This window comes from Triplophysa rosa, unplaced genomic scaffold (genome assembly GCF_024868665.1).
Source record: "Triplophysa rosa unplaced genomic scaffold, Trosa_1v2 scaffold97_ERROPOS222486, whole genome shotgun sequence".
NCBI classification, from domain to species: domain Eukaryota; kingdom Metazoa; phylum Chordata; class Actinopteri; order Cypriniformes; family Nemacheilidae; genus Triplophysa; species Triplophysa rosa.
In genome coordinates this window covers 29,604-53,061 of record NW_026634961.1, presented here as the reverse complement: position 1 = coordinate 53,061, position 23,458 = coordinate 29,604, and the positions used below count along the sequence as shown (strand labels likewise).

General features: G+C 37.6%; 1 protein-coding gene across 3 annotated transcripts in view; it reads right to left on the bottom strand.

Moving 5' to 3' along the window:
- The window catches only part of hm13 (histocompatibility (minor) 13), a 71,767-nt gene that overhangs the window by 25,042 nt on the left and 23,267 nt on the right, over positions 1 to 23,458 (bottom strand). For all 3 annotated transcript variants that reach the window (XM_057328925.1, XM_057328924.1, XM_057328926.1), the window contains exons 8-11: positions 19,062 to 19,145; positions 18,242 to 18,278; positions 18,046 to 18,148; positions 7,212 to 7,297 (exon numbers count right to left, since the gene is read on the bottom strand). In XM_057328925.1, the coding sequence (XP_057184908.1) occupies positions 7,212 to 7,297; positions 18,046 to 18,148; positions 18,242 to 18,278; positions 19,062 to 19,145 (310 nt within the window). The remainder of the gene's footprint in view (positions 1 to 7,211; positions 7,298 to 18,045; positions 18,149 to 18,241; positions 18,279 to 19,061; positions 19,146 to 23,458) is intronic.

Genomic DNA, 23,458 nt, shown 5'->3' with positions numbered 1-23,458 from the left:
TGAGACCCGCGATCGCGAACCGGACAGATCACCGCGATCGCGGGTCTCACGTTACGAGAGTTTCTATGAGAAATAACAAAACGGGAGACTCCCGGCCAAAACGACAGTGTTGGCAGGTATGGATTAGGGGTGTGCTCTATGACAAATTTGACAGTCGTTTAAACGAAAGTTTTGTAACCGTGTAGTCGACTAGTCTAAAACTAAGAATGGCCCAGAAGGCGGTCCAAAAACTTTTCGTATAGGGCCTATGTAATACATTTTAAAGACTAAAGAATGTAGGCTATTAATCAAACTGTTCATATACAATATTTAATGTAGCTAAAACAGGCATATGCTGATGAGCCAACCCTGACTGGATCGTTTTAGCGGCTGCAAGAAGTGACACGATGAGCATTTGTTTGCTTTGGCTGGTCTGTGCCTGGGCTTAATATATTTACCATTTCATTTTCTCCTTTAAGTCTGTTTTTTCGGTCTCTAATTTGATTACTATAATTTAATTGAATTTTTATATAAAATTTTAGCAAAAGTGTGTCTATTACACTGAAGTCATGGAACTTAAAATATTTACCAACAATTAATTAAAGCTTAAAAATGAATGTTTCATTATTTGTTTATTTAAATGATGTTGATTGAAAAAATATTGCTTTTTTAATTATGTCACAATTTATCCTACAAGTTATAATTACGGTAGGCCTATACCATATCAACAAGATGGCCTACATTATATAATGTTTTTATTATTTATAAAGAAGAGCAACATGTGTGTAAACAAAAAAGCGAATAGAAAGCAATGGACAAAAAGTATACAGAACACATTTGATCTAGCGCAGAGCGAATTAAAAAGCCGCTAATAAAGCATACTGCCCAAATTAGCTAATTTATAGAACATACATAGGCTAAACACTCGAGTCCGCATGTGATTATGATGTTAATATTATTTTACATGTTCAATTCAATTCAATTCAATTTTATTTATATAGCGCTTTTCACAATGTGCATTGTTCCAAAGCAGCTTTACAGGAGCAAATAAGAAAACACAGAAAGGTAAAACACAGCACAGTGCATGGTGTTTATAGACCAAGCAAGATCATTATAATAAATAATATCTAATAAATAAATGAATAAATAAATAAATAAATAAATAAATGTTCTTGTTGAGGGAATGCAAGCGTTATCAGGGCTCTAGACTAACTTTTTGCACTGGTTGCACTGGTGCGCCTAACTTTTTTTCTTAGGTGCACCAGCACAAAAGTTAGGTGCACCCAAATTTTCAACCGCATCGCATTTAACACGCGTTTTACAAGTTCACTTTTTTTTTTAAATCGCTGTCCATATAGGCAATATTGACTTGTAAATGATTAACTAACAATCTGGTCAACATAAAGTTCTTTATTTGAAGCACAATTCTACAAGAAAGCAGGGCTCTAGACTAACACTTGAGAGAGGTGGCACTGGTGCTACCAAGTTATTCAGTTGGTGGCACCAGCCCTTAATTTGATAGCACCAGAGTCGTGGGGTGAGGTAAGAAAACAGAATCATCAAAACTTCATTAAAATGTGCTTAATACATTAATAAATCAATTAGAAATTAATACAAATCATTGTTTATTATTGAATTATTTTTATTGTATATGTAAACTCTCTTTCAACACTTTACCATATTTAAAGCACATCTTTCTTAAAGCTACTTTCTTCCTTTATTTGTTGTGAACGACTCCTATAAGAGAACACAGTTCCATTAAGATCAGTGAGTGTTTTGGGCCCGTCCGTTGTTGTTTGATGAACATTATAAACAGAGATCTTTATTATGCTGCTGCCCCTTTAAGAGCTCGCGCAATATACTGGAACACGTGTTTTGTTTCCCAACTGTTTGGTCACGAAACAAACTGAATACCTTTACAAGGTTTCTTGTTAATATGGGAATTTTTAGGTTATTTTGTGTTAATATGTCCGTTTCAGAGTAAGAATGTGTGAAAGAGAACTCTGCTCTGTGCTCTGACTCTCTGGGAGCGCGCATATCTCAAACAACCCGTGAGACCTGAAGGCTTTTAGTGATTATTCTTCATGACAGCTGCATTGATACACGTTTGGCTTCTATCAATAGCGACTCACAAATAAATAGTATTTAGCGTGATGTATACTGTTTTGTATGCTTTGCAGTATTGTTAGAGATCTTTATACTATATATATAAAAAAAAAAAAAAAAATCTAATCTAAAAAAATTATACAATAGTTCAGTGCTTAAAGTTTAAACACATGTTTCCTGCATTAGCTTCACATGCACACGATACTTGCAACACATTTCGTTATCTTTGCTGTTTTGTACCTTAGCAGGGGAAATTCTTGTATTCTGCATATTTATTTAAGTTGCAAGATTGAGCGCTTCACTCGTCTGCTCTTTCGGTCCTTCGCCTCTTACCCGTAACTAGAGGTGGGCGGATCGATCTAAATATCGATAGTATCGATGCCAACACTGGTATTGGTATCAGATCGATACAATTGTAATTTAATCGATATTTTAATTTAAATATCTCACCTCTACGTTCATTATACTTTGCTCGTGTCTTCTACCTCTACAATCCTGAGCAAACGCTGCTTTCACATCCTGGCCCACTTTGCTACTCCTCCCCCTCCTGCTGCGATTCGTTGTTGTGTCGTCACGTGACTCACTGACACAACGCGCCGAGGAGCAGCGAACTGAGTGAGCGAAGCTGATAGCACATTGAATGAGAGATCAGGATGGCCGAGAGGAAGAGAAGCGTTGTGACTTCAATACATTAATAAAAAATATGGTCTAAAGAATTGATCATTCATTCACCTGAGAAACAATGACATACTGCTCTCCCCTACACAAAAGTATTTTTTTTTAAGTAAAAAGTATCGTATTGGTATTGGCAATACTGACCCTATATGTATTTGGTATCGGATCGATACCAAATTTTGCAGTATCGCCCACCACTACCCGTAACCCGCGAATTATGTCTTTGGGGGCGGGGCACTGATAGATAAGCGAATGGTTGAAGGAGGGGAGATGAAAATGAGTGACTGAATGCGCAGCTTGCGCAATATAACATTTCTGCGCATTAAATTTATAATATGCAAAAATTATATATTGATCAGTTTGACAGTCGCACCGGTGCGACCATTAAGAAAAACTTTTCGCACTGGCAGGAAAATTTGTAGCAAAATGAGACCATTTAGTCGCAGTCTAGCGTGTCAGAGAATTGGTTATGATTTTCGGACGGATCAGGCCTTATCTTAACATTCTTAACGAAAAAGTTGTCAATCGTTCTTTTCATCTTCTCTCATCATCCGCGGCTACATCCACTCTGTTTATATGACGGGTCTATAGGCTACTCACCTCTCTGTCCGACTGCAGCACAGCATTTTCAAACGTACACACACGTACAGGAATATCTGGACCACGGCCAATCAGAGGGGGGTCCGCCCTTCACCATCTCTGATTGGTTTAGACCACGATATGGGCCTAATGTGTCTGTTGTTGAACCACAGGGAGACTTTCGCAGAGACTTTTTTTGCCTCGAACGGCTGGTCGCACCGGTGCGACCTCAGATTTTTTTAGTCGCACCATTGAGAAATTAGGTCGCACTCTAGAGCCCTGATAAATTATGCTCGGAAGAAAGTTGGCTCAATGTTTGTGAAAAATAACTCCGTCTGAGGAATCTGCGCCACACATACAGTAACATGGCTAAGCGATCATGTATATTCAAGTGCTTTTTTGTGATAAACCTTATAATCAAAGAAATTTCAAAGTTCTGTGAATCTAGAAGCGGAGACATTCTCATCTCAGTTTTATTGAATGTGCTCAAGATGCATTCACTGCTGTATTAATTATTAAGTAATTGTTTACATAACTGTATGTAGCTTTAGATCATTATCTACTTCTTCGTTTTATGCCTGCATTCCACGCTTCCGTCTGCATTTTCCGCATCGCACCAAAAAGAACATGATACAGTATGGTTACGCATGGCTCAGTGAAATTATTGTTTTGCCACTTTGATATGACATAGTTTGCGTAAAACCTACCCATTTTCCTCCTTCAAAACAGCCTCACAACTCATCTTTCAAGTGGTCATTTCTGAGCGTGCTGCAATTGGCACAATGTAAACGCATGCTAGATCTGACCTAAAATTAAAACATTTCGTTCCTGATACACTTTTAAAGACTACTAATAGTTATTTTATCAAACATATTGTTTTAGTAAGTGATTTAAACATTTTTTAAACGAAACATTAAAATGGAAGTCATTTAAATTATAACATTTTTTGTAATTTTTTTGCGTAATCGACTGTTGTTTTCAATGTCGACTAGTAGGATCTTACCGTTTAAACGACTAGTCAATTAGTCTCACACATCCCTATGGATATGACCCAGCACCCGAAATGATATCAAAACACTTCAACACAGCCTCCATTATTCGCAACCGGTGGATAAAACCTTGAAAAATGATATATGAGCCCGACAAATCACAGAGATACCGATTCACACGGGACTAATATTATCACAGGACCTCGGTGTTCGTCAAAATATGGTAGGTAATTTGCGGGGGAATTTTTACTTTATTTTTACAGACATGGCTGATTCGCACGAGATTAAGATCACAGACAACCTCTGCAATTATTACAAATGACTAGAGGTCCCCAGGTAATACTAATCCCGTGCGAATAGGGCTTTCGAATAGAAGATATGCTGTCTCTTGCATCACAAAAATTCTCAATAGTTAAGTATGTGGTCTTGTAGTCATGATTTTTTTTCTGTCTCTGTCTTGACTGTCTCAATTGGACTCGGTCTTGACTTGGACTCGAACCTCTTTGGACTCGGTCTTGACTTGGACTCGAACCTCTTTGGACTTGTCTTGGACTCGACAACGGTGGACTTGACTACAGCCCTACCCAAAACAGACAATTTATCGTCATAATCGCAATGATTTATTAGACAATTAATTGTCAGCCAAATTTCATAATCGTGACAGCCCTAGATTACACTCTATGGGGTTTGTAGTAAAACAGTCCACCAGAAAATATGGTTCTACACTTAGGGTGTACTCTCACTAGGCAATCTGAACTGTGCCCGAGCACATTTGACCCCCAAAGCCTGGTTCATTTGACTAGTGTGATCGCTTCTTATCGCACCCGGGCATGGTTCGTTTAGCGGTCCCTGGCTCGCTTGGAAGAGGTGGGCTAGAGCACGGTGCGGTTGGACTCGGGCGTACACATGTAGTGTGAGCGCAAATCGCGCCGGAGCGCAGAACTGAAAGAATGATGTAAATTATACGACTGTTTAAATTCCTCCCTGAGATTCAGCCGAGATTCAAAAACTGATAAACAGCGCACTTACACGTGCCGGCGTGTCATTGCAGCCAAATCGCACTCGGGCACAGTTGAGAGCAGCCGGGCTTAATGTGAGTACGCCCTTATACAATATACGAGTCACCCCGAAACTCATTACAAAAGCAGCACAAATGTTTTCATTTGCCAATGTTAATTTATCCGCTAACGTGAGCTGCTGCATATTGTGAAAATAAAAAACTTGCTTATATTAACAAAACGAATAATCACGGCACACACTATCAAAAAAATAAATAAATAAGGAATACGAAACGAAAAACGTGTATGATAAATAGGCTAAATGGCAAAGCTCTGGCTTTTTAAAATTAGAACAAAACAAAAATTACAACTTATCTGGCTCTTGATAACAGTGCTTACATATTCTACTACATCATCTTTGACAGTAAAGCCTCCGCCATAGTCTCGTCAGTCAGCTCACTTCACTCTCCTCACATGATGAATAAAATCTGACACCTAATGCTGATCTTTGTTGTGACACTTGTTCCGCTTACACTGAATACAGCAGACGCATTCAGACACGCAATTGTAGTGTGGTCTTTAACTAAACCAAGTAATTCATTACTATTCAAATTCAAAATGACGGTGGGGGGGTCGGTGCCGCAGTGGAAAAGTGATGTAATCGGTAGGCAGGTGGACACCGTGTGTCACACCGGTGACACAGACTATCGCAACATGCCTACACACAAAATAAATCAAATTTACAGGAATACAACCTTTTAAAAAAAAATTACTTCACCAGTCATGTTTTTCCAAACCCATATGACTTATTCCAAAGGTAGAGAAAACATTTTGGAGTAGTTCAAACAAGTTATTTTTAATACAAAGAATGATGTGAATGATGTGCTAAACATCCTCTTTCTGGGTTCCATGAAAGAAAGACATAAGGGCTTAAAACAACATGAGAGTATGTGCATACACGAGTTTTCAACAAAAAATGGAAAACCTTTATGCGTTTTGGGTGTTCATTTACACGACAACAGCATTTTGGGGGACTGAAAATGGAAACTTTTGAAAACGGGTCTCAAAGTGCACGTTTTTGAAAACCTGCGTGACATACTTATTAACATTTCTCCAGCAAAAAGTAGATTTAATGCACCACTACAACCAGCTAAGACATAGTATTCATATACACAACTAAACACGCCGACAAAGTGTATTAAAAGCGCTTTTAGCTTAAAGTGATACTATACCCAAAAATGATTCTGTCATCATTTACTCACCTTCGAGTTGTTCCAAATGTGTATAAATGTGTTTGTTCTGATGAACACAGAGAAAGATATTTGGTGTAATGCTTATAACCAAACAGATCTCAACACCCATTGGCTACCAAAGTGGGAAAAATTACTTTATCGTTTTTTTTGTTCTGTTGAACACAAAAATACATTTTGAAGAATGTAGGACAGCAAACAGTTCTGGGGCATTTTTGACTACCATTGTTTTTTTCCTACTATGTTGAGATCTGTTTGGTTATAAGCCTCATTCCAAATATCTTTCTCTGTGTTCATCAGAACAAAGAAATGTATACAGATTTGGAACAACTCAAAGGTAAGCAAATGATGACAGAATTTTCATTTTTGGTTGAAGTATCCCACTAAAACAGGATATGCATATATGTGCAGGCACGAAGTGTTTCTTTACAGCGCAACATCGCCATCCACTGGCCTGGCATGCATAATACAGCGTTTTTATTTGTTTTCCCGTATCCATGTAAATGCAGTGTTTACGTGACACTTTTCAAAAACGCGAAGGAAAAGCTTTTTAGTTTTTCATCGTGCAAACATACTCTTAATCTGTGGGTTAACCACCCCTCAAATGTAAATAATAAATGAAAGGACAGTGTTACCTGAACATTTCCGTCAGTTCTCCTTTAATCAGAGCCACCAGCATTGGAAATCCAAGACAAACAGGGACCAGGTACAGCAAAGCAGGCTGTGAAAAGAAACAATTCAACAAAAGCTCACTATAACTGCAACCACACTTTTAAGTACAGTATAGGGCTGTGCGATTTGGGGAAAATATCTAATTGCGATATTTTTGACAGACATTGTGATTGCGATTTGATTTGCGATTTAAACTTTTCTAATTCAAGCTTCAGCTCAATATTGTTGTGTGGAGCACAGTATGGGTATAGTTACCCTGCTGAATGAAAACAACAACAAAAAACATTACAGAAATTCTAATTGTTTCCATTAAAACCATTACAAAATTCATTTTTGTAGTGTGTTTTGGGCATTATTCAAATAGGGCTTACTGTTGTTCAATTGGTTCCCAACTTCCAGATTACATCACACCAATAGAATCCAAATTAGAGCTGAAGATCTTTGCCGGGTCGGGTTCGGGCTTAATTTCTATCATTTTACACGGGCTCGGGCCAGGCTCGGGCCGGGCTCGGGCTAGCGCGGTAAATGAGCGGTCATGTGATGCGTTCCGATTAGCGCGAGAAAAATGCGAAAAGGGGTACCCTGCGCGTTCAAAAGTGATGCCGTGGGGCGCTGACCGAGCGGAAATGAGTCGGGAGTGAGAACGGGTTGGCTGAGGAGGTGAAACTTGAGACTTGAGGCTTGCCTCTGGCGATTACGTTTTGGTTGCACCAGCAACTAAAGCAAAGTCTGAGGTGAGGAAAAGTTTTGACCATGTGCATAATGAGAATAATGAGCCAGTGGGATATGTGAGATGTTACGATGTTACAGAGGACTTATTTTATTTCTTTGTTCCAACTTCCAAGTGGCCTATAGCCTACGTTAGTCATTAATAAATTATGTTAAAACATGTATAAATGACTCATTCTTGACAAAAGCTGTGTGCGTGCGCAGATTTGAATAGCCTAATGTCGGGCTGTAAACGGGTTCGGGCTTTTAAAAAGCTGTCAATCAAAATGTACTTGTCGGGCTCGGGCCGAATTCTGTCGGGCCTAACTTTTAAGGCCCGATTACAGCTCTAATCCAAATACCAGTGTACACTATTATAGTTTCCATTAAAACAAATACAACTCCCATTGTAACCCTTAAATCCATAACATTTTCTATTGTGTTAGTGAATTATTCAAATTAAATGTTCATAGGTTACATAGGCTGATTTATTATTTTTTAAGTATGTGGGATTTTTTAAAACAAGTAGAAAATGTGCTGAATGTTTAATTTCATCCAAGTGAAATTAGCAAAACAGTTAGATAGAATTTACATTTGTTTGAAACGCGGAGCTAGGCGCGAGTTGACACAGGGTGCACGCGTGCGTCAAGCCTCGTCCATATTGCCAGATGCCCATGTGAAGCCGGACTCAAGTACTATAAATGTCATTACGAAACAGGCTGTGTGTGCGCGTAAAGTTTAAACGGCTCATCCGCGAGATGCGGGAGACGCGCAACGCGGGGAAGAGTCGAGCGAGTATGACACAGGCTGTGTGTGCGGTCTTCTGAATTGGACGGTTCTTTAGTATTTATTTGCCTAATATGATCGCTCTGACTCTGCAGATGCCATAATAACACACACACTCTCTCTCCTGCCTTCTGTTTGTTTGTTTTTTTAATGTCGGACGTTTACGCAGTTGGCTAGGGCAGTGCTGATTAGGCATAACGGAGGTGCGCTCACTCAGTTGGTTAGCAAGAATGCCACTCAAAGCGGGCTTGGAACAGACGCGTTTCCTATTTTTCACATCGCTTCCACATCGCAGCCTATTGCGATTAGCAAATCGCAACGTCTCACATCGCGATTGCGATTCGATTAATCGTTCAGCCCTATCGTTCAGCCCTAGTACAGTATTTGGCAAACACCTATTCTGTTTTATCTTCTAAAGTGAAAATGAAACTCCGAATCAGAGAACATAGAATCAAACCACAAAACAGGGCCAAAACCCTTTCATATTCTCTCTGCATCCATCACTTCTTGTTTTTTGAATGATTAAAACGTTTCAAAACTTGCATATGCTATTTATATAGAGTGCACCGAATAAATGAATACACACACTCTGAAAATTAAGATTAGGATCAATTTCTCACTGAATATGATACCAGTTTGTTGCATTTTTGCAAGACAGTTCTACAAAAACATTTCTTTTTTAAAGCGTGTGGTCACCTAACCTCTTTAGATAAGAAAAATAATGTTAAATTAAAATGAGGTGTTGCAAAAATGATTACACCCTAGAACACATTTAAATAAATCTAATACTTTTAATGGTCTCCTTGACATCACAATTCTAGATATTAAATGAACAAGTTGACGACATACAGCTACATTTATCTTTCTCCATTCTTTCATTCATACTCTTTCAGGTTCTGGATCCTGGATAGAGAATGATGTTCTTTTCAGAACTCCTGGTGTTCTCTTGGGTTGTGTAAACCAGTGACCCTAAATGTATGTTTTGGGTCATTATCATGTTGAAAGAGTGCGAGGTGACGTAGGGCACAGCACGATTTATTTCAGTATTTCACCGTACATTTGTGAATCCTTGAATGCCATCCTTAAAATGCAACTCCCCAATACCTGTGAAATCTTGCTAAATACATTTTGATTTGATTTTTGTTCTAACGCACTGCATGAAAAGAGCTGTATCCGGAAAAACATGGAGATAGAAAACTCCTGCTTAACTTAAGTTTGCTGGACGGATGTGGATGAATACCTGGGGAGTAACATGGAAAAGCTAATTTCCTTGAAACATCCAGATATTCTACATGTACAGTATATGCGGAAGTATGTAGAAATCTGTGAAAGTTTACAGTCTTCATAGTGGCTTTGTTTGTACTTTAGGGGTAAATGGTGTGCCTACTCTAGGATACAGCAAATAATTGTGTGTAAAATATATTTATCTGAATCCAGGCTTGAGTTTGGTCTACTAGACAAAGAAAAAAGCAGACTGGGATCTGGGTGGGTTCCAGTTAGCTGAAGAGTATAAACAACCCCAAAAAAATTTGTATTATATTAATAATAATAAATATTTTTACTTTATATATGTTTATCAGAATTACAAATGAGGAATACAAAGTCATTATTTATAAGGAGGCAGAGCTCATTTTTCTTTCCAGAAGACTATTTTTATGAACATTTGTGCACAAAAAAAAGAAATTTTACTGTGTCCTTTTAGATTTCGTTGTTTTTTTAAGTGGTCTTAAAGCCCCAGTTAAATCAAAATGAAAGTATTTTTCCTTTTATTAAATATAAGTGAGCCTTAAGGAAATCAATAAACTGATATGCTCCTACGCACTGACAAAATTCCCATTTAGAAGATCTAAGCGTTCAAAACTGAGTCTGGCACGTGCGTTCAAACAAATCTATAAATGTCATGACATCATGCTACACTTCAGCCTCTCGTCATAGTTCTTGTCCAATCAAATCCATTTTAAAATCCAAAGAGCAGCGCCTCAAATCAGCCACTTGTTTGTTATATGACCTTCTTTCAGAAGAATACAGTCAAAGTTATAATACCATTTATCTTGGCTCTTCCATGCTTAATAATGGGAGCGAATGGAGGATTGGAATGGAAGATTTGGATGCTTTAAAAAGTGCATCCATTGATCAAAAAACTGCTCGACACTGCTCCAAGGGGTTAATAAAGGCCTTCTGGAGTGTATCGATGCGCTGGTTTAAGAGCAATATCCATATTTACAACTTTATAAACTGTAATGTCTAACTTCCGTTATCCGTCGGCCGCTTGTGCACGAGAGCACCATTGACTACATGGTAGAAAAAATGAAAATGGTAGTCAAAGGTGCCTCAGAACTGTTTGCTTTCCTGAATTCTTCAAAACATATTTGTGTTCGACAGAACAAAAAAATATATACAATATTTTTCATACTATGGTAGTCAATTGTGCTCCTGAACTGTTAGTTGCTAACATTCTTCCAAATATCTTTCCTTGTGTTCAACCGAACCAAGAAATTTATACAGGTTTTGAACAATTTGAGGGTGAGTAATTCATGACAGAACTTTTAATCTTTGGTGGAGTGTCCCTTTAATTTACTTAATTAAATGTTATTTTGTATACCATTAAATAAAAAATTATTTATTAATTAACATTTACACACAGAATGTATGTACAGTATGTATGAATGTTAATCATTAATTGTCTTCCAACAATAATAATGATTTAAATATGATGGCGATCCAATCAATATCTTTCTGTCCAATAATTATTGTGATTGAGGAAATTATTTCTATACGGGATTAACAATAGCTTTTAACATCTGTCTTCTGTTTTAGATCTCAGTTTAGGCAGGGACTATGTCTCCAGTATGAGAATAAATACCACTGTTTGTGAAATGTTTCTGATTAATCTCTGAGCTTTGAGGTGTTGTTTCTCAGTCACAGAGGTTAGCTATTGGTGACCATATTAAGACCGGATGTATAGATATGCTAACCATGTTGTGCCTAAACTGGCTTCTGAACTTCTTCACCCCCCACCCTCAATCCCATAGGTTGAGATCTGGTGATCACAATCTTCTTCTGGTCCCTAGATCACGGTTAAAAAGCCCTTGTCAGGCCAAAATTGTGGAACAGTTTGCAGGCCCACATTAGAATGGCTCCATCATTAACTGCTTTTAAAACCTCTTTAAAAACTTTACACTTTCTTTACACTGGCATTTGATACCAGGGTTTTTCCTGGCTCAAAATGAGGCGGGGGTGGTGCCATTCTGATCTTGTACACACACACGTAGGCCTACCGTACCTTTAAGTGGCTTAACCAAAGTGACTTGGAGTTTGACATATTAAAAGTTCTAATAAAATTAGATAAAAATTACAATTATTAAGTTACAGTTAGGGCCATAAATATTTGGACAGAGGCACATTTTTTGTTATTTTAGCTGTGTATCAATATGTTTTCGAGTTACAGTTTTATAATGGATATTGTCTTAAAGTGCACACTCTCAGCTTTATTTAGAGTGTATTCACATCCAGATTAGCTGAAGGATTTAGGAATTACAGCTCTTTAATATGAAGCTCCCCCTTTTTCAAGGGACCAAAAGTAATTGGACAGTTGAATAAAAAGCTGTTTTATTCACAGGTATGGGCTTTTCCTTAAATAATTTTGTCCTAAATGAAGCATTTAAGAGCAGCCAAATCAACAATTTGGTACATTCTAAGAAAAAAACAACACACCGCTGAGCCCAGTAGGAATTTTATATGATGAAAAAACTTTCTGACGGATATAAACTTGGCCGGTTCTTCCGTGTTTTCGTTTTGTCATATTTTGTTAATTAATTCATTTTTTTTCTTGCCTGTTTATTTTATGCTTTGGATTTATATATTGTTTTAGTTTTTCTCCATTGTCCAAAACGCCGCAGGTTCGTGAAAATGTGATAATATGTGAATGCAGGTGCTGTTGTTGATGTATTCATTATGCTGCTGTTTGCATGTTAAAATAAATCTGTGTAAAAAATGTTTGTATATTTAACGTGTCACAGACCCTCGTCAACTGTAGCTGTGTCTCATTTCGAAGTCTGCGTTAGGGTTGTTCCGATAGACGATACTATCGTGTATCGACGATCCTCAGACCTATCAGCGATAGCTGATTCCCTAGACGATAGTTGGCTGTTTGCCAATATATGTTGCAAATCAATATTACAAACGCATTTCTTCATGCACGAAAGCTTGCAATGCACGCGGCTTTGGCTTTTCCTCACACCAGAGAGAGTTTATAATGTGCGGGCTTCGAGTTTTCAGTGCACGAGAGAGCTTGTGATGCGTGCGGCTCGGACTTTTCCTAGCGCCAGAGAGAGATTATAATGTGCGAGCTTTGAGTTTTCAGTGCACGAGAGAGCTGGCTGGAAACACAGGCTGGCTCTTGTACTGCAACTCTTTTTAGTGCTGATAACGAAACAGCGCCTCCAATGTGGCGTAATGTCGCAACTGCAGTTACAAATGACAGTCTGATAAATGCACGCAGCATTTCTTGTGAAAACTCACAACATAATTTTGGCGAGAGCCTGAGGCGGCACAACATTTGACGGAGGCGGCCGCCTCCAATTTCTCTATGCAGGAAAAACCCTGGATACCGTTTGAGGCTTGTGGACCGAATAAAAGCTAGACCGCTTGATTTGCTTCTTTATTATTATTATTATTATTTTTTATTGTATTGTATTAGATTTGTTGACTTTTTTTCTTCTTTTATTTATGTTTCTTAGTCTGTTCTATTTTCCTCTGTGCAGCACTTTGGTCAGCCTGCATGCTGTTTTTTTTTAAGATTTATTTTTGGCGTTTTTTGCCTTTATTTGACAGAGAGAGACTCTTTTCAGAGAGGACAGGAAGCAAAGTGGATGAGAGAGAGAGGGGGTAGGGTCGGGAAAGGACCACATGTCGGAGCACGAACCACTCGACCACCTGGCTCTGACAGCCTGCATGCTGTTTTTAAATGCTCTGTACTGGACGTCCATGTGTAGACATTAACCAAATTATCTTTGGCTTAACCAAACAGAATCATAAACTTTATGTAAAGACGTAGTTTAGTGATCTCTTTTAGACTAATTACTGTTGTGTTAAATGCAAAGCAGGTTGGCCTGTGGAAATCAAAGAAAACCATAAAAATCGAACATAGGTTAAGAGCCAAATATCTGGACTCACGCATCGTTATATTCCAAAACTCTCATTCAGGACAATATTTCACACACAGACACAAACAACAAGAGTCTGGTGACATCTGCTATAACGCTAGCATCACGGTTCAATTATCTGTTCTAAAGTCACTTTCTTTTTGCAGTGAAGTGCCTGATGTAATAATTCCTTCAGTGTTTGCAGCGTGGAAATTTAAAATATTGTATTTACATTTATGCATTTGGAAGATGCTTTTACCTTGTCATTATGCGTGTCAGTATTTATTTTGGGCTTCATGTTATTAATTCCTTGTTTAATTAAAATCATTTTACATTTGTTAAAACTGCACTTTTGTACAGACCTGTCTCTCTCCTCCACGTTCACTGCAAAATTACTTGAAAGGGCAGCTTTCAACCAGGTGTCGTCCTACCTCTCCCAGAACAAACTACTGGATGACAAGCAGTCTGGCTTCAAAACAAACCACTCCACTGAGACTGCACTGCTATCGGTCACAGAAGCACTGCGGCTAGCCAAGGCGGAATCTAAATCCTCGATCCTGATTCTGCTAGACCTATCTGCCTATTGACACTGTCAATCACCAGATACTGCTAGCAACCCTGTCATCTCTAGGAATCACAGGCTCTCCTCTCCGCTGGTTCAAATCCTACCTCTCCGGCAGATCCTTCAAGGTGTCATGGAGGGGCTCGCTGTCCACTGCTCACCACATGATCACTGGGGTCCCTCAGGGATCGGTGCTTGGACCACTGCTTTTTTCGATCTACATGACATCCTTGGGACCCATCATACGGGCACATGGTTTCTTCTACAGCCTGCCTAGAGGACATCTCGGCTTGGATGAAAGAGCATCACCTCCAGCTGAACCCGGCCAATACAGAACTACTCGTGTTTCCGGCACACCCCACGGTGCAACACGATCTCACCATCCAACTTGGCAATACCACAATCACTCCTTCCAAAACAGCCAGGAACCTCAGAGTCATATTTGATGAACAGCTGTCCTTCAATGATCACATTGCAAAGACAACGCGGTCATGCCGATATGCCTTATTCAACATTAGAAAGGTTAGACCCTATCTAACTGAGCATGCGGCACAACTCCTTGTCCAGGCCCTGGTAATCTCAAGGTTGGACTACTGCAATGCTCTCCTTGCTGGTCTTCCTGCAAAGGCTATCAAACCGCTCCAGCTGGTCCAAAACGCAGCAGCACGCCTCGTCTTCCAACAGCCCAAAAGGGCTCATGTGATGCCCCTTTTCATCTCTCTCCACTGGCTACCGGTTGAAGCCCGTATCAGATTCAAGTCACTAATGCTTGCCTACAGGACTATCACTGGATCTGCATCGATATACTTTCACACTAGGGCTGAAACGATTCCTCGAGTAACTCGAGTTATTCGAATACAAAAAATCATCGAGGCAATTTTTGTTGCCTCGAAGCCTCGTTTAATCCATTTAACTACAGTACACACGGAGCACTGCGTTTCCTCACGGACCGTTATTACTGACGCACAGCCCGCTAAACTCTATTCATGTTACAGGGCTCTCAAGTCTCATGCATTCACCGTGAGACACATGCATTTTAGTCTGTTCACACGCTCACATGTATTTCTCATGCTGATAAATAACTGATAGCTTATAGGGCTGTGACGGTTGCCGTAACAACCGCACCACCGTGGTGGTAAAGTGCCATGACTGTGGCGAACTGCCACTGGCGGTAGTGCACTTCACTCTGACAAATATAGGTGTAATAAATATGAGAGTTGCGATAACGATTGCTAGTTGTATCCTTTCAGTTGTGGATGGTTTTATTTAAAAGATTTTAAATTAACAGAAATTATTGGCATACGTTTCCGTTGGTGCGTTCGAGCGCAGGCCTGCACGACAAAACCTAGGTTATTCTGCGGGTTATGCAATGGATCTTGTTGTGAAATGAACAGATACGTAAAATCAAAACTGGCTATGACCCGCTTGCTTAGTGTCGGAGCGCGCGCAGGTTTTGCCGCGGTTGCGGAGAGACATCTATTCATTTGCGCTCCTGTGCACATCTTCTGAACGCGCATTTAGTGCAGCTGTACACATTTTAATCTGGACAATGTCAACAAGTAAGTTTCACATCAACGAGTCGGAAAAAGTAAAGTTTTTATGGCAATCTGAATAGGAAAGCCAATGTAGGTTTAAACAGTTTGTTTCAAATGGAATTGTTAAGGACTGTAAGGGTTAATACGCCACTGACTGAAGTTACTGCAACAAGAGCTTTTTTATTTAGCATTTAGCTTTCCTATATCATTTAAGTTTTCATTATTTACTGATGTTTATTTAAATGTTTTATATGCTGTAGTGTGCCGTTTCACTTATGGATTTGCGCGTTAAACATTGACGGATGTTTCATCCTCATTTATTTCAGATATCATATTTCAATTATTTAACAATTTCAAGTATTTAAATAAGGTCTATATTTCTCTTCCACTCGTCATGTGGTTGCTACACGCAAATATAATCATATAAATATTATTTATATAAATAATATATATTTCTCAACCACCGCACGGTCGATTTGTCTATTACCACCGCGGTCGTAAAAAACTGCCACCGTCACAGCCCTAATAGCTTATTGAAATGGTGAACTGATATTTTACTTAGTTTTAGTCTATTTTGCGAGTGAAACTTGTTTTCCGGCTGCATTGAGTCCATCAAACTAGATGCGGACTAGTGGACGCCGAATCCTGTTATTTACACATGTCATCTGTCTGTTCTGCGTGTCTGAGTGAATGAACTGCACAGTTTAACGTGCTACATGCGTGATGCTCATGAATTTGTCTGCGTCTGCGCTGAATGAGGACATGAACTTCACCTCCAGAGTTGCGCTGAGAGTTTATTTCACAAACATGTTATTGTTTGAGTAAAGAAACAGACATACTAAAAAATAAGCGTCTTCTGACAACCTGCCAAAATAAAAGTCATAGGCTATTGTTTGAAATTATTATTTCCATTTTTATTCATGTTTCTTATTTATATATTTGTATTATATTGCATTTTGAATTTAATATGGCAATGGAATGTACTAAATGGGTTTAGTTTTCACAGATATTAATGTATACTATTTCAGCAATAAAAACTAATTGTTCTAAAAAGGAAACAAATTAGTTGTTTTACTCATTTTAAGAGACCTGTCTTATTTTCTCTTGTATATTTAGTATTGCTTTTTAATAAAGAAAAAGTACTTATTATCCGAATACCCGATTAATTGATGGAAAATCAGTAGAATACTCGATTAGTAAAAGAATCGATAGCTGCAGCCCTATTTCACACCCTCCTACCCTCCTACATTCCTACACCCCATTAAGATCCCTGCGTTCAGCAAACCAGCGGCGTCTTGTACTGCCTTCCCATAAGGGCAGTAAAACGCTTTCCCGCTCAATCTCATTCACAACTCCTTCCTGGTGGAACATTCTTCCCAACTCGGTCCGGTCAACCACATCTCTCACAACATTCAAAAAACTACTTAAAACCCATCACTTTTGTGAATACTTAACAGACAAATTAAAAAAAGAGAAAAAAAAAACTCTCAACAGGTAGTGGTCTAGCTTTTATTGAAACCAGTAACTTTGTATTGGCACCTATTGCATTATTGCTCCTGTATGACATATCGCTATTGCTCCTTAAACTCTTTGTAAGTCGCTTTGGATAAAAGCATCTGTTAAACGACTAAATGTAAATGTAAATGTTATTTTCATCATATACAGTATATGTTCACAAGTTTAATTCTTGTGTAAATGATTTTATGCCACTTCAGAGCAGTTTTAAACAGTTCGTGATTTTACGCCATGTAAGATTCGTTTTTTTGTGTCATCTTTGCTGTGCTGCCTTAAGTTTTCTAAAAACAAACGAAATATTTTGTTTAACATCATTTTTTACCGATAAAATACCAATAAATCTGTTTTTAATTTTGGCATGCAATCAAGTTAAATTATCACGTTATATATAAACTGAAGCACACGTTGTAACATAATTCAGATACATTTTAATTGAGCCATCTGTCCAGTCAAAAGGCCTACTGTGCTGCCGTTCCCCGGTCATAATTTTCTGATTTGTAAATTTATTTCACATTGCACTCTAGGGCCACTGAAAGTTTGTTCTCACCTGAGCGTGCTTAAAGGTGTGCATGACAAATATAGTGAGGCCCAGACCGAATATGTATGCCAAAAAGCTGGTGTAAAAGTAGGTTCTTGTATTCTTCTTCAAACTAAGAGAAAAAGAGAAGAAAATGAAAAGAGTAGCACCCAAAACAACCCATTCCATCTCAAGCTAAAGAAATGAATGACAACTGAGACTTTACCTGACATCAAAGCGTAAGAGCAAAGCAATGAAAATTCCTGAAAGAACACAAGAAAAAATTATTTAATAAGATGCATTTATATGAACAGAACATTTTACATTTAGCTGAATGACTGCAGACTTAATGTCGGTTTATAGCAAACTCCACTGGGTGTTTTAGAAACTTAGTCCGGGTAAAGCAATTATAAATGTGTGTGTTCTGACTTAACCAACCAGCCAAATTTAAATAATAAAAAAACTGGTGGGCCTTATTGGTGGGCACGTATTGCAGATGATGGCACCAGATGTCGGTGGGACGGAGAATGAAGGCCGGTGCGGGAGGTAGTCGGTTCGGCTCCATTCACTAGTAACAGCGGAATACCATTGAATCTCAGTTGTCTCCGATGAAAGTTTGTAAAACTATGCAGTGTTCACTGTAGAGGTGGGTGTTGGTGGTGATCCTGAGCTCTCCATCAAGGTGACTTTTTCTTTATCATCGTTTTCAGGAAATTTAAATATGGAGACCAAGCTGTTTTGTCAATTATTGCAACCAGGTAATATTTATGTGACAAAGGCATAGCTAGCTAGCAAACTGTAGGCTATAGTAACGACAGTAACTCGTGATTGAACTAGTGTCAGGGGAGGGGCCATGCATGCCGAAAAAAATCCTGAACACAAAAATGTGGAAAACCTGTTTAACAGTCTAACTTCACAATTCAGTACTACAAATTTCAAGTCTATGTTAAGTTTTTCAGCAATACGTTTCTAACATTTATAATGTGTTCAGAAACAATTCTCGGAATTGCCTTCACCCAGTCTTTAAGTCATCTTTGCAAAATTACCTGGAATTACAATGTCCCCCAGTCCAAGCATAGCGAAATTACGGGCATCTAAACCCTTTTCCAGCAAATCTTGAGGAAAAACCACTAAAATAAAGAGAGTGATAGAAAAAATTAGTACACCATGCAGTTATTTCTAGCATAAAACAGGCTCTCTTTTTCATATTCATAAACTTACAAGTCTTGTGATTATTGGAGAAATCTTTTAGGCATAATTTTACTGTACTCAAACTGTCTTTTTAATTTTGTATTTTCCATCTTAGCATGGAGAGAAAAAAACATTGCATATTACTATTAAAAGACTTCCCTCTGATGTCTCCAGGTTTTATATGTCTGCTGGAACCTTGTTACATGAGAAGTACTCTTAGTTTGCAACATACATAGTCATGAACATCAAAGCAGCACCAACTACTAGAAAAATCATGCAGTTCAAATCTTACACAAGGACCCTTTTAACTAATTTTACTAATACTTATTTTGTACTATTCCAATACTACTGCCCAAGTCCTTCTTTAAACACCTAGAATTTTGTTGATGCAGAATACAAGAACAGTTTCAGTGTTTCCCATTCATTGACGAGACTATGGCGGCCCGCCATAGACTATTTTGTTCTGCCACAGTCTTAAAACGAGCCGAATTGTTTTTCTTACAACAACAACTATTTGTAACGTTGAATTCTGCACCGCTGTTTCGTTGTTGCGCCATTGTTCACAGCTAAAAATGCGTCCCCCTCTCTGTTGCTTCAGCGCAATGTGCACAGACACATACTGTACATATGAACGCACACTCGCTCGCTACCGTTTCAGCTTTCGCGGTTGAAACGCAGACACGTGAACTGGTCAGGATTTAAGACGTTGCCAAACCATACTGAATACAACATCGTTTGAGGGCAGTAAAATCTAATGTTTCAGTATTCACTGCAGTTAACCACCAGTACAAACATGATTTTATCAGTGTACGACAGAGCAAACAGATAGCATTACCTCATGCTGTTAACATCATTATGTTCAGCTTCATCAGCTTCAGCATCATATTATTTCCAGCTAAAATAGCATTCTGCATATAGGGACATTTGACATACACCATTTCTGTCGTTTAAAATGCGTCTACACAACGGAGCTGTACGCAGCACGCGCACCAATGACATTTATAATGATTACCTTTTGCCGCTATATCTCTAATATCCGTCCTTATTTAGCACCAAAAGCACTTTGTTTAACCTTTTCCAAATTGCCAAAATAGTTCCGTTTTGTTTTTAATGGCAAATTATTCATGTTTCGTTTCATTTCGATATTAAGTTAATTTAGAAAAATGTTTGGAGTATTTTTTGTTTGTGGCTCACGTGCAGAACGCATAGTTTTATAGCCACATGTGCTGGAGCACGAATTTGAATGAATGATGTGAATGACACTGTTTAAACTGTTAAAATAGTTTAGAATAAATAAACAGTTAAAAAGTTATATTTCTTTTCTTTTCTTTATTAGGTTAAAAAAATGTTTTGAGTATATTTGTTTTTTGCTCAGGCACAGAACGTAGCTTGATTGCCAACCGCCAATTTTAATGATTTGAATGCATGATGGGCATGAGTCTGCTTAAATTCCTTCTTTAGCTTCAGCTGTCGCCGTAAGAAAAATAAATTATACGCAGTTAAAAAAAATATGTAATTTTACAGGTAATGGTCTGTATTATTTTACAGAATTTTTCCTTTTTTCCATTAAAAAGTTGATGCCTGTTATTTTACAGATTTTTGCTGTACTAAAAAATACTACTTATTAAATTATGGTTAATTTCCTGTAATTTTAAATTACAGAAATATTATGTTTTTTTAAAAGCAATTTATAGTATTTTTACAATTCCCAAAATGCAATGAAGTAAAAATTTACGGATTTTCTCTGCAAAAAAATATGTAAAATTGCAACTGCTTTGTAATTAAATGCAGTTGAAGGTCATTATGTATTTAGGGTATTTTAGAGGTCAACTGGTAATTCTACAGACACAAATGTAATTTATTTTGACATTTATTTTTGTTCTCACCTAAACAACATACAACTTTGCATTTTGACAACTTAAATATAGTAAACTGTAGTAAAACTGCTAGATCCTATTACGTTTTTGAAACTTTGCCTAACATATTAAATATTAAAATAAAGTATTTACGTGTGCAACGGTTATCGATTCACTATAGCTAATACAACATACAGTATTTTAACAATTTGTAACAATTTCTGTAATATATTACAGTACGACAGTATTTGTAATTTAAACAACAATATTGTAATTAATCTGCAATCAAATTTATAACTCCTTTTGGGCATATATATTTTAGTTGTGTAAGACTTCCATCATCCAATCAGAGGCTGCAAATTTAAATTTGGCGCACTTGCGTACTAGTGCGAGCAGCAGAGCCAGAGCGGGAGTTTTCAAACTCCAGTGGATTACTATGGTAGCCAGGCAGGCACCGCGGGAAACATCTCTGAGAACAGCAGTGAGCAGTAGCGTGTGAGTGACAGTGAAGACATTTCTTCTGCTCCGATGGAAATATATGACATGTAGGCTACATTTAAAGCGCCAATACTTTTGAAACTGTGAGGAAAACAACGCGCCTTTAGCGCCTGCTTCACTATACTCGTCGTCACCATGTCAGTCAGAGCAACCGACCACCGGATGAGGTAAGCATTTTATAACACATTTAAACGATTATTTTATTATTTCATGTCCTGTGCTGCACTTTTTGTCTTAAAGCTAATTGTTAGCACTCTTCTGATAAACCTGGAGGCCTAACGTTACTGTAATGTTAGCTATGGTTAGCTAAGGAGTAACGTTAACGTTAGTACATATAATACAGTAATTTGTGTTCTCAAGATAAAAGTTTTTTTTTCAGAGACGTTTTTATGAACGTTTTTGGTTATAGAAATGTGTTTCCGATCCAGATAGATGATTATTACACCTGTAGGTAAAGTTACACTGCAAAAAATGACATTCTTGCTAAGTGACAACAAATCTCACCCCATTGGCAGATTTTTTTTGCCTGTTTTTACCATAAACGTACTTAATTCTTATATAATTTTACATAAAATAAGACTAAGGCCCGGTTTCAAAGACAAGGTTTAGCCTTAGCCAGGATTATGCCTTAGTTAAATTAGGCTATTTAAGTTGCTTTTATTAAAATGCAACAGAAAAAACATTACTGATGTTCATCTTAAAACAAAACAATGGCACTGATATATTTTAAAAAATTCAGTTAAAACCGCTCAAAATTCATTTTAGTCTGGGACTAGTCTTAAACCTTGTCTGTGAAACCGAGCCTAAATACCTTAGGTCACTTTTCTTGTCAAGTAATTGTATATCGATTTAAGAAGTTTTAGATATTTTTAATAAAAACAAGACAAAACTGCTGCTTAGTAAGAATGGCACTAAAATCTAAAAATCTACATTGTACGTGTGAACGTAATAATTTATTTTAAATATTTTATTTTCAGGTACTGTGAACTACTGCTTTTGCTAATCTACCGCAGGTGACCATGACAATCCAGGTATGGAAAATATTGGACTGTTTATAATCTAAAATCTACCTTGTACGTGTGAACGTAATACAACTTATTTTAAATATTTTATTTTCAGGTTCTGTGAACTACTGCTTGTGATAATCTACAGCAGATGACCATAACAACCCAGGTATGGAAACGATTGGACTGTTTATAATCTAAAATCTACATTGCCAAAGACAGACAAGTAATTTGATTCCATAGGATTGCTTTGACAGTGGCAATAAATTAAATTTGATCTACACGGTATCATTTTCCTATAATATTCATTATTCATAATTTGTGTTGTCCTTGTGGGTCCACTGTGACTGTGCAAGATGTGTTACTGCAAAAGTAACTCTTGGGAGGTTTTGCTATAAGAAAGTAAACTGAATATAGTGTATAAAGTACATAGAGATTTGCAGTCAGTCTAAGTATTTTGCTGCGACCGTTGATATCTGAAAAATAGGTTTACCTGATGCCATCTAAGATGTATGTTTTTCTTTCTTCAGCAGATAACTTCAGGATTTTTAGAAGGCATATAATGACAGTGAGCGGGACCAAAACTCTGACAATCTAAGTCACCTATAGGTAGCATAAGTAATCTATATGACTCAAGTTGCTCAAATAATGTCTAGATGTGTAACGAATACCTTGCATGTACAGAGCTATGTTCTGAATCTGATATACTCCGCTTGTATTACCACTGTCAGATGAACATTTTAAAAATAAATATTTTTGCATTTCCCCAGAATGTCTTTTTCTGTTTCATTGAAGGTACAAAATAAAGTACTGTTTTTTAATATTGCATATTTATTTTACATGTAAAGAATTTAACAGGAAATTATTGTAGGCCTGTGACCTCATAGATTCAAA